This window comes from Bufo bufo, chromosome 6 (assembly GCF_905171765.1).
Source record: "Bufo bufo chromosome 6, aBufBuf1.1, whole genome shotgun sequence".
In the NCBI taxonomy this organism is placed as follows: Eukaryota; Metazoa; Chordata; class Amphibia; order Anura; family Bufonidae; genus Bufo; species Bufo bufo.
Window position 1 is genome coordinate 304,124,435 of NC_053394.1, and position 14,646 is coordinate 304,139,080.

Genomic DNA, 14,646 nt, shown 5'->3' on the forward strand with positions numbered 1-14,646 from the left:
ATGTCAGCCGTTTAACCCTTTCCATACCGCGGTCCGTACGAAAAAATATTAAAATAGAAAATCTGCCAAAAAAGTGAAATTTTGAAATTGTATCTCTATTTTCCATTAAATCTTGTGCAACACCTAAAGGGTTAAAAATCAGTTTTGAATACCTTGAGGGGTGTAGTTTCTTAGATGGGGTCACTTTTATGGAGTTTCTACTCTAGGGGTGCATCAGGGGGGCTTCAAATGGGACATGGTGTAAAAAATAAACAGTCCAGCAAAACCTGCCTTCTAAAAACCATACGGCGCAACTTTCCCTCTACGCCCTACTGTGTGCCCGTACAGTAGTGTACGGCCACATATGGGGTGTTTCTGCAAACTACAGAATCGGGGCAATAAATTTAGCATTTTGTTTGGCTGTTAACCCTTGCTTTGTTACTGGAAAAAATTTATTAAAATGGAAAATTTGCCCAAAATTTTAACACCATTTGCCATTAACTCTTGTCGAACACCTAAAGGGTTAACAAAGTTTGTAAAATCAGTTTTGAATACCTTGAGGGGTGTAGTTTATAGAATGGGGTTTTTGGGTGGTTTCTATTATGTAAGCCTCGCAAAGTGACTTCAGACCTGAACTGGTCACAAAAAATTGGGTTTTTGAAAATTTCTGAAAAATTTTAAGATTTGCTTCTAAACTTCTAAGCCTTGTAACATCCCCAAAAAATAAAATATCATTCCCAAAATGATCCAAACATGAAGTAGATATATGGGGAATGTAAAGTAATAACTATTTTTGGAGGTATTACTATGTATTATAGAAGTAGAGAAATTGAAACTTGGAAATTTACAATTTTTTTAAAAAATTGGGTAAATTTGGTATTTTTTTATAAATAAAAATGCATTTTTTTTACTTCATTTTACCAGTGTCATGAAGTACAATATGTGACGAAAAAACTATCTCAGAATGGCCTGGATAAGTCAAAGAGTTTTAAAGTTATCAGCACTTAAAGTGACACTGGTCAGATTTGCAAAAAATGGCCAAGTCCTTAAGGTGAAATAGGGCTGAGTCCTTAAGGGGTTAAAGGCACCAAATGTTATAACAAAAAAAAAAACTCTTTGATCCCTCACTGATATGGCACAGTGGCCTTGGTCTTTGTTTCCAAGCAGCCGGTATGTGACTGCTGCAGCCCATCATTCTACTCAGCCGTCACATGCCATACTCTACCTACATCATGGCTCCCACTGCTGAGCGGTGATACCAGCAGTATGACACATCTACAGGATCTCAGCTACTGACAACATAATCTGTTGTGTTTCTAGCTGGCACTCTGAAGTTCTGCACAAATACGTTCACAAACTGGATAAGGACAACTCATATGGACTTGGTTGTCTTACATTCCTGATCATTTAAATAACACCGATGCATAGGCGCTGAACATTTTTAGAGGTTGACAAAATGTGTAACTTGTGTATTATAGATCCTATAGATCACAAAGAAGTGCTATGTTCTACGTTGTTTTATGGTTATAACTTTCCTGCAGATTCCTCTACCAGTGCAAAATATCAGTTCGGAGCAGCACCCTGTAAAATCCGGCCTCTCTGATGCTTTTGTAGTTCTTGACCCTTTCTTAGAAGTCTCAGGTTAGTTGCAAAACGTTAATTTTTAATCTATATTAATACAATAATATTAATTGAAAGTAATTCAATTCAATGTTTAATACTACAGAAAATTTAATTAATGATTAGAGATCGAAAAAACAGGGCAGTTCTGAATATGTCTCTGCCTCAGACAGTCTGAGGTTATATAGTGCTGTGCATAGGAAAGAAACAGGCCAAGTATCGTCAGGAGGTGGGGGGAAGCGAGCAGCATCAGACTCATTTCGCTCGCAGCACTAGTTGTGCTGCAGGCTTCGGCAGGTAACTATTCTATAAGTACTGAATGTCATTATGGCAGTGACAGACCACAGAAATCAGCAAGTCTGTCTCTACACAGCATAGTCCCGCTGACAGATTCCCTTTAATATAAGAATGCCCTTTTAAAGGGCGTCCATCACCACGATCTTGGACTATTATCAGCAGTAATACATGAGTAGTACCACCGATAATGAGCCAAAATCACAATTTATTTTCCTTCTGCCCCCTTTCTTCCGCTGTCAGCTCTCAGAGCTGCACTGAAATAAATTGTTGGGACTGCTGTGGATGCGCCCATGAGTCCTCTCCATTATGCTAGAACAGCAGAGCAGTGCAGGCTGTGCACTGACAGTGGGGGAATGGGGGATAATAGGAAAATAAATAGATATGGACTCTTTATCTGTAGTTATAGTCATGCAGTACTGCAGATAATAGACCAAGATCATGGTCACAGATTCCCTTTAAGGAATTTGTAAAGTTTACATAGTGATATACAAGAGCACTTTAATAATTATCTGTACAGTTTCCACTGTAAAAAATATATAAGAAAAAGTTAAAATACTGAAAAGTACTGATGAAGGATAATATAAAAACATGCTTTTATTTTTTTATTTTTCTCCTGTCATACAGCATCTCAGAGGCGTTCTATCTACGAGTATCATCGGGTACAGGTGGACCTCGATAGAATTAAGAGTCAAACTGTTGTGGAATTCACCCCTCTACCAAGTAATCTAAAAATATAATAAATGAAATCACATATATTAGGCTAGTTTAACAATTGCGGTACAGCCTTCCGGCAGGCTGTTCCAGCTTGGAATACCAGGAATACGGCCGATTCTCTTCGTATTTGTCAGGATCTCCACTGAACCCATTATAGTTAATGGGGCCAGCAGGCATTCCGCTAGCATCCAGCAATGCCGGATCCTAAGAACTCCTGGAACAGGCTGCTGGAAAATTTTAGCACTAGTGTAAAACTAGCCTTAATCCTATGCTAGCCTTAGGCCTCCTGCACATGAACGCATTAGTTCCGTGCATTGGGGACTGCAATTTTCGGTCCCCAATGCACCGGAAACTGCCATGCAGCCGCCGAAACGGATCCAGACCCATTCAACTTGAATGGGTCGGCATCCGTCCATTCCGCAAAAAGATAGAGCAAGTTCTATCTCTTTGTGGAACGGAACCCCACGGAAGCACTCCGAAGTGCTTCTGTAGTGTTTCTTGCTTCCTTTCAGCATCTTTGGATTTGCTGACCCATTCAAGTCAATGGGTCCCCATCCGTGATGCGGAATGCACACGGAACGGTGCCCGTCTGCAATACGACAACGGACACCTATGGTCGTGTGCAGGAGGCCTAATTCAGTTTATTTGTAATTAGTGCTGTCAGTGTCAGACTGTGCAGGGACACACCCCAACTGGTAAGGATGCCTTCACATGTGGCAGATTTTATGGCAGAAAATTTCGCGATTGATAATCAGTTCCATTCATCTGAATGGGGCAGCAAGCACATGGGTTTCTGCAAACCCCATTAAGGTGAATGGAACTGATTTTCAATCATGGAATTTTCTTGTAAAATTATTTTTATTGATTTTTTTTTTTCATTTAAAACATAACATACTTTCTATGTTGAAAGAGGATATAAGAAATAACATTTTTCCTATTATCAAGTATACAATACGTGTAACATCATTTCTTGCACATTTTTAGTACACTGCTCAAAAAAATAAAGGGAACACTTAAACAACACAATGTAACTCCAAGTCAATCACACTTCTGTGAAATCAAACTGTCCACTTAGGAAGCAACACTGAGTGACAATCAATTTCACATGCTGTTGTGCAAATGGGATAGACAACAGGTGGAAATTATAGGCAATTAGCAAGACACCCCCAATAAAGGAGTGGTTCTGCAGGTGGTGACAACAGACCACTTCTCAGTTCCTATGCTTCCTGGCTGATGTTTTGGTCACTTTTGAATGCTGGCGGTGCTTTCACTCTAGTGGTAGCATGAGACAGAGTCTACAACCCACACAAGTGGCTCAGGTAGTGCAGCTTATCCAGGATGGCACATCAATGCGAGCTGTGGCAAGAAGGTTTGCTGTGTCTGTCAGCGTAGTGTCCAGAGCATGGAGGCGCTACCAGGAGACAGGCCAGTACATCAGGAGACGTGGAGGAGGTTGTAGGAGGGCAACAACCCAGCAGCAGGACCGCTACCTCCGCCTTTGTGCAAGGAGGAACAGGAGGAGCACTGCCAGAGTCCTGCAAAATGACCTCCAGCAGGCCACAAATGTGCATGTGTCTGCTCAAACGGTCAGAAACAGACTCCATGAGGGTGATATGAGGGCCCGACGTCCACAGGTGGGGGTTGTGCTTACAGCCCAACACCATGCAGGACGTTTGGCATTTGCCAGAGAACACCAAGATTAGCAAATTCGCAACTGGCGCCCTGTGCTCTTCACAGATGAAAGCAGGTTCACACTGAGCACATGTGACAGACGTGACAGAGTCTGGAGACGCCGTGGAGAACGTTCTGCTGCCTGCAACATCCTCCAGCATGACCGGTTTGGCATTGGGTCAGTAATGGTGTGGGGTGGCATTTCTTTGGAGGGCCGCACAGCCCTCCATGGGCTCGCCAGAGGTAGCCTGACTGCCATTAGGTACCGAGATGAGATCCTCAGACCCCTTGTGAGACCATATGCTGGTGCGGTTGGCCCTGGGTTTCTCCTAATGCAAGACAATGCTAGACCTCATGTGGCTGGAGTGTGTCAGCAGTTCCTGCAAAACGAAGGCATTGATGCTATGGACTGGTCCGCCCGTTCCCCAGACCTGAATCCAATTGAGCACATCTGGGACATCATGTCTCGCTCTATCCACCAACGTCACGTTGCACCACAGACTGTCCAGGAGTTGGCAGATGCTTTAGTCCAGGTCTGGGAGGAGATCCCTCAGGAGACCGTCTGCCACCTCATTAGGAGCATACACAGGCGTTGTAGGGAGTTCATACAGGCACGTGGAGGCCACACACACTACTGAGCCTCATTTTGACTGGTTTTAAGGACATTACATCAAAGTTGGATCAGCCTGTAGTGTGTTTTTCCACTTTAATTTTGAGGGTGACTCCAAATCCAGACCTCCATGGGTTGAAAAATGTGATTTCCATTTTTTTATTTTTGTGTGATTTTGTTGTCAGCACATTCAACTATGTAAAGAACAAAGTATTTCAGAAGAATATTTAATTAACTCAGATCTAGGATGTGTTATTTTTGTGTTCCCTTTATTTTTTTGAGCAGTGTATTAAGAGTAGAATCTTACATGTATAATGCAATTTATATATAAACGTTTTCTTTTATTAGCGTGGTGTAAATATACTAACAATCTCTATTGGTCGTTTTAATAGGTTTGCATCTAGATGTTTATGATGGATATTTTTATTATAGTAATTGTAACTGGTATTAGATCAACAAAGAAATAGAAAATACAAAAATCAATAAAATAACATAACAGTGCAGGTTTGTCCCTCAGAGTTGAGAACGGTAATAAATGCTGTCTAACCATTTGTCCCATCTGTAATGAAAGGTGGGGATTTTATTTTGGACCCGGGCAATTGCTTTTTCAAATGAGCATGTATTATTAACAGTCTGCCAAACTTCTTTTATATGGGGAGTATCTTTTGACTTCCAATGCCTAGTTATAACTAATTTAGTAGCCATTTCTGTTACAAAATCAGACGTGTGTGAAGGCACCCTAAAATCCAGATGGACCTTCACTGCAAACTGCTGGCAATTCATTCATAACTCCTAGCAGGTATAATAAATCATCATAAGAATAGATGTTCCACAGAAGTTACTAAAACAGACCTGTCAGGAGAGGTGACAGGTCCTCTTTAAACAGTTTTCAACATATGAAAATTAGAACCAGCACCTAATATGTAGACATGAGTGAATTTGTGAACATTTGATTCACCATCGTCTTCTGTCAAGTCGCACATCTTTATCCAGCAGCACAGGATTATGATGTAGTGTACTTAGCTCCTATGAGCTATCCTACAACCAGGGCCGGTTTTAGACAAAATGTGGCCCTGGGCAAAATCAAAAGAGGGGGCCCACATCTTGTAATAATGTGCTAAAATCACAGTCCGACATCCGACACCCCTGCCGTTCAGCTGTTTGAAGAGACGGCGCGTGCTGTTCACTGCTGCTGTCTCATAGACATACATCAGCAGAGCAGGAGGAGAGAAGGGAGACGGCACGTGCGCACAGCGCACACTGTCTTCTCAAACAGCTGATCGTCGGGAGTGCCGGGTGTCAGACTCCCGCCGATCTGATATTAATGACCTATCATCAATGTGAAAAAACCCGGAGAACCTCATGAAGCTACCCCCAATACTGTGCCTGTTCTGCTCCCCTCCATGTCTACAAACACTATACTGTACTATACACCCAGACCTCATTAGTAATAGTGCCCCCAATAGTGATAATACTCCCCAAGATAGCCCCCATTAGTAGCAATGCCCTCCATATTACATCAAATAATAATAACACCCCTACAGTACTCTAGTAGCAATAATATAACCATAATGCTCCCAGTGGCTCTAATGTTCCCCCGTAGTGCCCCCCACTAGTTCCAATATATAATGCTTCCGCTCATAGTGCCAATATATATATAATGTTCCACCGTAGTGCCAGTATGTATATAATGCTCCTCCATTCCTCCCCAGTAGTTCCAAGTATATATAATGATCTCCTTCCTCCTATCCCTGGTGCCCCCAGCAGTGTGGACATTTTGTATAACAAAAATAAATAAATAACTAAAACCTGCCTCCCTCCTGTCCCCCCGCCGCTGTCTGCGATGCAGACCACAATTTTATCTGTGGCTTGTGTTGATGTGTCCTGATGCATGCGGTCCCAATGACATCACCACTCCTCCATCATGACGTCATCATGCGAGACCCAGAGCAGGAGGTTGCAGTGATGTCATTTCGGCTTCTTGCTCTGTTCTAACACCTCACAGGCTTGAGGCCTAGCGGCCTGTGAAGTTGGACCGCCATGAGTGCGCCCCCCTTTATGAGTAGCATAGTGGCCCCCTAGCAGATGACTACCCTCCCCTATTCACCGTCCCGGCACTAATTCAGAGCACATTACAGCAGGAGGTATAACAGGAGAGGACTATAACTCCCAGCATGTCTATTATTTAATATCGGCGGACGTACAAGAGGATGGGACTACAACTCCCAGCATATCCAAGTTGTTATTTAATATCATAATATATTACAAGAGAAGGTATAAGAGTATAGACTCCCAGCATGTCCAAGCAGTTATTATGTAATATCAGAGGACATTATAAGAGGAGGTATACAACTCCCAGCATATCCAGGGTGTTGTAATGTACCCTGATATTATATAATAATGACCTGGACATGCTGAGAGTTGTGGTCCTCTCCTCTTATACCTCCTCTTATTATGTACTCTGATATTACATACAAAGCTGGACAAACTGGGAGTTGTACTCCTCTCCTCATACCTTCTCTTGTTATGAACTCTGATATTACATAACAGGAGGTATAAGAGGAGAGGACTACAACTCCCAGCATTTCCCTGGCACTTTTTTTAATTTTTGTATTAGATAATTTTTATTGTCAATTTTCTGTAAAATGCAAAAATAAAGAAGGCATTACCAAAACATAATCTGCTCATTCACATTATTAATTGCTTGGGTATAATATACAACAACCAGCATAGTAGTAGATAAATTAGAGAATAATCATTACTGTATCACAGTGCCAATTGTACAAGCCAAGTTTTCCACACTTTTTTATTTAAGAATATCCTCCCAATCCAACTAAAACCCCTCCCACCCCCTCTCCCCACAGTAGCGAAGGAACGGGTATGGCACCCCTTACCGAGTGCCTTATCCAAACTTAAAGAGGTTAACATATGGTGCACTCCTCACATCAGTCTAGCATACCAACTTACACTCATCATACATCACTCCAGTCAAATTGTCAGCATCCTAATCTGAACACCGTATCCTGTAGTTTTCCCATATTTTATCAAACTTCGCCATACACTTTCTCTTAGTATATACACCTTTTTCTAGGCGCAATATGTCCGACATCCTATTTATAAATTCTCCCCTGGACGGAGGCTGGGGTCTAAGCCAGTATCCGGCTATCAATTTCCTAGCTTGGAACAACAGACGCTGTATTCCCAGGCGGTGGTGACGGTTTTTAATGTCCAATATCTCGACCACACATGTTCTGGGCCCAGACGGAACCGTAATATTGTAGGCATCTTTTATAGAGGCCAAAACCGCAGACCAGAAGCTCCGGAGTTCCACACAATCCAAAAACATATGCAACAAGGATGCAGGACTTATACCGCATCTAGGACAATCCGCATCTGCCCGAACACCTATCCGATTTAAAAATTCCGGAGTCCTATACACCCGGTGTAGTAAAAACAACAGAATTTCCCTGGCACTTACATTGTATACATACTTCTTAACATGCATGGCTGGTCTTCATTACTTTACTGCACTGCCGAGCTCCGCCTCCTGTTCTGGTCACATGATGGTGAGGTCATCGGAGGTCCTTCATCCCCTCTTCTCTGCTGAGCTCAGCCTCCTGCTTTTGACATTATTGCAGGTCCTGTCAGCATTGTGGTAATGATTTATCTTATATGTGAGGGAGAGGACCTTACACTGCAGTGTAAAGTGCAGCTGTTCAGCTGTCCGCCCATTTGCTTCCTCGGACGTTCAGCTGAACAGCAGCACTGAAGCAGGGGGCCCCTTAGACAATGGGGTCCCTGGGCAATTGCCCAGTTTGCCCCCCCCCCCCCCCCCTCAGATCCAGCCCTGGAAGTGTTCTGCTTCTATCACTGGTGCCTATTTCACCACATGACGTCTGAGGGACACCATGTACAAGAGGGTCTTCCACAGGTTTTCCCATATATCATCTTGAAATGATTCCCACTATTGGGATTTAATTTGCTCAGAAAATTCACTTAGGGCTCTTTCACACTTGCGTTCTTTTCTTCCGGCATAGAGTTCAGTCGTCGGGGCTCTATGCCGGAAGAATCCTGATCAGTTTTATCCTAATGCATTCTGAATGGAGAGAAATCCGTTCAGGATGCATCAGGATGTCTTCAGTTCCGGACCGGAACGTTTTTTGGCCGGAGAAAATACCGCAGCATGCTGCGCTTTTTGCTCCGGCCAAAAATCCTGAACACTTGCCGCAAGGCCGGATCCGGAATTAATGCCCATTGAAAGGCATTAATCCGGATCCGGCCTTAAGCTAAATGTAGTTTCGACGTTTAGCTTTTTCTGAATGGTTACCATGGCTACCAGGATGCTAAAGTCCTGGCAGCCATGATAAAGTGTAGTGGGGAGCGGGGGAGCAGTATACTTACCATCCGTGCGGCTCCCCGGGCGCTCCAGAGTGACGTCAGGGCGCCCCACGCTCATGGATGACGTGTCGCATGGATCACGTCATCCATGCGCATGGGGCGCTCTGACGTCATTCTGGAGCGCCCCGGGAGCCGCACGGACTGTAAGTATACTGCTCCCCCGCTCCCCACTACTACTATGGCAACCAGGACTTTAATAGCGTCCTGGCTGCCATAGTAACACTGAACGCATTTTGAAGACGGATCCGTCTTCAAATGCTTTCAGTTCACTTGCGTTTTTCCGGATCCGGCGTGCAATTCCGGCAAATGGAGTACACGCCGGATCCGGACAACGCAAGTGTGAAAGAGGCCTAACATAGTTATTGGAGAGGCTCACAAACACTTAGAAAACTATTAGGTACTGCTGGGGTGTTACAATGTATATTGCTGGCATTTCCCCTGTTTCTGTGCATTTCCTTCCTTTATCATAAAAACTACAATGGCAAATGTGAAAAATGAAGTGGGTGGCATTGTTTCTACATACACTCATTACCATATAGGAAACAAGCAGGTGACTTTAGACAATGTACTTTATGTAATGCACTTTAATGACACTAAACAACTGTACTTTCCCTGAATTCAGCATGCCTGCAGCATACAACCTGCGACCAGTGTCTGACCTATTCCTCTAGCCTCAACTGTAGCTGGTGCCATGTACTACAAAGGTGAGTCTTTCTAAATAGGTCATAATGCTGAGGCCCGCTTTAGAAGTTGTGTCGGGCCAGCTACTTCACAACTGATATACAGTATGTGTACTGCCTCTATATACTGATAGCATGCAGCAATTTTCTGTCCAGGCTGTTTGACATCCGACATCACAACTGATGCACCAGAGGTATGAGAACAATCACATAGGAACTATGAGATCGGTTCTGGCTTCACTTCCCCTACGGCGTGAAGCAGAAAACGCTTGAGGGGAACTGAACCAGATCGCCAGATACATGTGAAGGTCATTCTGATCACTACGATAAAAAAAGTTTAGGTTATGTTTTGGCTACTGTAATGAGATAGATTCCATTATTAGATGGACAGCTTGTGGCTCAGTGGTTAGCACTGGTGCCTTGCAGCACTGGGGTTCACATCTGGATGGAGCTTGTATGTTCTCCCTGTGTTTGTGTGGCTTTCCCTCCACACTGCAAAGATTAGATGGCGAGCTCCACTGGGGACAGCAAGTGATGATGTCTGTAAAGCCCTGCAAAATACAGTCAGGTCCATAAATATTGGGACATCGACACAATTCTAACATTTTTGGCTCTATACACCACCACAATAGATTTGAAATGAAACGAACAAGATGTTCTTTAACTGCAGACTGTCATCTTTAATTTGAGGGTATTTACATCCAAATCAGGTGAACGGTGTAGGAATTACAAGTTTGCATATGTGCCTCCCACTTGTTAAGGGACCAAAAGTAATGGGACAGAATAGAAATCATAAATCAAACTTTCACTTTTTAATACTTGGTTGCAAATCCGTTGCAGTCAATTACAGCCTGAAGTCTAGAGCGCATAGACATCACCAGACGCTGGGTTTCATCCCTGGTGATGCTCTTCCAGGCCTCTACTGCAACTGTCTTCAGTTCCTGCTTGTTCTTGGGGCTTTTTCCCTTCTGTCTTCAGCAAGTGAAATGCATGCTCAATCGGATTCAGGTCAGGCGATTGACTTGGCCATTGCATAACATTCCACTTCTTTCCCTTAAAAAACTCTTTGGTTGCTTTTGCAGTATGCTTCGGGTCATGAGCAGATAATATTGCCCAAAACACTTCAGAATTCATCCTGCTGCTTTTGTCAGCAGTCAAATCATCAATAAATACAAGAGAACCAGTTCCATTGGCAGCCATACATGCCCACGCCATGACACTACCACCACTGATGAGGTGGTATGCTTAGGATCATGAGCAGTTCCTTTCCTTCTCCATACTCTTCTCTTCCCATCACTCTGGTACAAGTTGATCTTGGTCTCATCTGTCCATAGGATATTGTTCCAGAACTGTGAAGGCTTTTTTAGATGTCGTTTGGCAAACTCTAATCTGGCCTTCCTGTTTTTGAGGCACACCAATGGTTTACATCTTGTGGTGAACCCTCTGTATTCACTCTGGTGAAGTCTTCTCTTGATTGTTGACTTTGACACACATACACCTACCTCCTTGAGTGTGTTCTTAACCACTTAAGGACCACAGGTTTATACCCCCCTAAAGACCAGGCCCTTTTTTACAAAACGGCACTCCACAACTTTAGCGGTTTATTGCTCGGTCATGCAACTTACCACCCAAATGAATTTTACCTCCTTTTCTTCTCACTAATAGAGCTTTCATTTGGTGGTATTTCATTGCTGCTGACATTTTTACTTTTTTTGTTATTAATCGAAATTTAACTATTTTTTTGCAAAAAAATTACATTTTTCACTTTCAGTTGTAAAATTTTGCAAAAAAACCGAGATCCATATATAAATTTTGCTCTAAATTTATTGTTCTACATGTCTTTGATAAAAAAAAAATGTTTGGGTAAAAAAAAAAAATGGTTTGGGTAAAAGTTATAGCGTTTACAAACTATGGTACAAAAATGTGAATTTAAGCTTTTTGAAGCAGCTCTGACTTTCTGAGCACCTGTCATGTTTCATGAGGTTCTACAATGGCCAGACAGTACAAACACCCCACAAATGACCCCATTTCGGAAAGTACACACCCTAAGGTATTCGCTGATGGGCATAGTGAGTTCATAGAACTTTTTATTTTTTGTCACAAGTTAGCGGAAAATGATGATTTTTTTTTTTTTTCTTACAAAGTCTCATATTCCACTAACTTGTGACAAAAAATAAAAGCTTCCATGAACTCACTATGCCCATCAGCATAGTGAGTCTTCTTTCCAAAATGGGGTCACTTGTGGGGTAGTTATACTGCCCTGGCATTCTAGGGGCCCAAATGTGTGGTAAGGAGTTTGAAATCAAATTCTGTAAAAAATGGCCAGTGAAATCCGAAAGGTGCTCTTTGGAATATGGGCCCCTTTGCCCACCTAGGCTGCAAAAAAGTGTCACACATGTGGTATCTCCGTATTCAGGAGAAGTTGGGGAATGTGTTTTGGGGTGTCATTTTACATATACCCATGTTGGGTGAGAGAAATATCTTGGCAAAAGACAACTTTGTATAAAAAAAATGGTAAAAGTTGTCTTTTGACAAGATATTTCTCTCACCCAGCATGGGTATATGTAAAATGACACCCCAAAACACATTCCCCAACTTCTCCTGAATACGGAGATACCACATGTGTGACACTTTTTTGCAGCCTAGGTGGGCAAAGGGGCCCATATTCCAAAGAGCACCTTTCGGATTTCACTGGTCATTTTTTACAGAATTTGATTTCAAACTCCTTACCACACATTTGGGCCCCTAGAATGCCAGGGCAGTATAACTACCCCACAAGTGACCCCATTTTGGAAAGAAGACACCCCAAGGTATTCGCTGATGGGCATAGTGAGTTCATGGAAGTTTTTATTTTTTGTCACAAGTTAGTGGAATATGAGACTTTGTAAGAAAAAAAATAAAAAATAAAAATCATCATTTTCCACTAACTTGTGACAAAAAATAAAAACTTCCATGAACTCACTATGCCCATCAGCGAATACCTTGGGATGTCTTCTTTCCAAAATGGGGTCACTTGTGGGGTAGTTATACCGCCCTGGCATTCTAGGGGCCCAAATGTGTGGTAAGGAGTTTGAAATCAAATTCTGTAAAAAATGGCCAGTGAAATCCGAAAGGTGCTCTTTGGAATATGGGCCCCTTTGCCCACCTAGGCTGCAAAAAAGTGTCACACATGTGGTATCTCCGTATTCAGGAGAAGTTGGGGAATGTGTTTTGGGGTGTCATTTTACATATACCCATGCTGGGTGAGAGAAATATCTTGGCAAAAGACAACTTTGTATAAAAAAATGGTAAAAGTTGTCTTTTGCCAAGATATTTCTCTCACCCAGCATGGGTATATGTAAAATGACACCCCAAAACACATTCCCCAACTTCTCCTGAATACGGAGATACCACATGTGTGACACTTTTTTGCAGCCTAGGTGGGCAAAGGGGCCCATATTCCAAAGAGCACCTTTCGGATTTCACTGGTCATTTTTTACAGAATTTGATTTCAAACTCCTTACCACACATTTGGGCCCCTAGAATGCCAGGGCAGTATAACTACCCCACAAGTGACCCCATTTTGGAAAGAAGACACCCCAAGGTATTCGCTGATGGGCATAGTGAGTTCATGGAAGTTTTTATTTTTTGTCACAAGTTAGTGGAATATGAGACTTTGTAAGAAAAAAAAAATCAAAAAAAAAATCATCATTTTCCACTAACTTGTGACAAAAAATAAAAAATTCTAGGAACTCGCCATGCCCCTCACGGAATACCTTGGGGTGTCTTCTTTCCAAAATGGGGTCACTTGTGGGGTAGTTATACTGCCCTGGCATTTTCCAGGGGCCCTAATTTGTGGTAAGTAGGTAAATGACCTGTGAAATCCTAAAGGTGCTCTTTGGAATATGGGCCCCTTTGCCCACCTAGGCTGCAAAAAAGTGTCACACATGTGGTATCGCCGTATTCAGGAGAAGTTGGGGAATGTGTTTTGGGGTGTCATTTTACATATACCCATGCTGGGTGAGAGAAATATCTTGGCAAAAGACAACTTTTCCCATTTTTTTATACAAAGTTGGCATTTGACCAAGATATTTCTCTCACCCAGCATGGGTATATGTAAAATGACACCCCAAAACACATTCCCCAACTTCTCCTGAGTACGGCGATACCAGATGTGTGACACTTTTTTTGCAGCCTAGATGCGCAAAGGTGCCCAAATTCCTTTTAGGAGGGCATTTTTAGACATTTGGATACCAGACTTCTTCTCACGCTTTGGGGCCCCTAGAATGCCAGGGCAGTATAAATACCCCACATGTGACCCCATTTTGGAAAGAAGACACCCCAAGGTATTCAATGAGGGGCATGGCGAGTTCATAGAATTTTTTTTTTTTTGGCAAAAGTTAGCGGAAATTGATATTTTTTATTTTTTTCTCACAAAGTCTCCCTTTCCGCTAACTTGGGACAAAAATTTCAATCTTTCATGGACTTAATATGCCCCTCACGGAATACCTGGGGGTGTCTTCTTTCCGAAATGGGGTCACATGTGGGGTATTTATACTGCCCTGGCATTCTAGGGGCCCTAAAGCGTGAGAAGAAGTCTGAAATATAAATGTCTAAAAAATGTTACGCATTTGGATTCCGTGAGGGGTATGGTGAGTTCATGTGAGATTTAATTTTTTGACACAAGTTAGTGGAATA

At 42.6% G+C, this 14,646-nt stretch overlaps 1 protein-coding gene across 1 annotated transcript in view; it reads left to right on the forward strand.

The window, feature by feature from the left end:
* Positions 1-14,646, forward strand: part of PLXDC1 (plexin domain containing 1) — a 124,530-nt gene that overhangs the window by 56,111 nt on the left and 53,773 nt on the right. Inside the window, exons 7-9 of the mRNA XM_040436303.1 lie at positions 1,521-1,620; positions 2,521-2,616; positions 9,912-9,993. Coding sequence (XP_040292237.1) covers positions 1,521-1,620; positions 2,521-2,616; positions 9,912-9,993 — 278 coding nt within the window. The remainder of the gene's footprint in view (positions 1-1,520; positions 1,621-2,520; positions 2,617-9,911; positions 9,994-14,646) is intronic.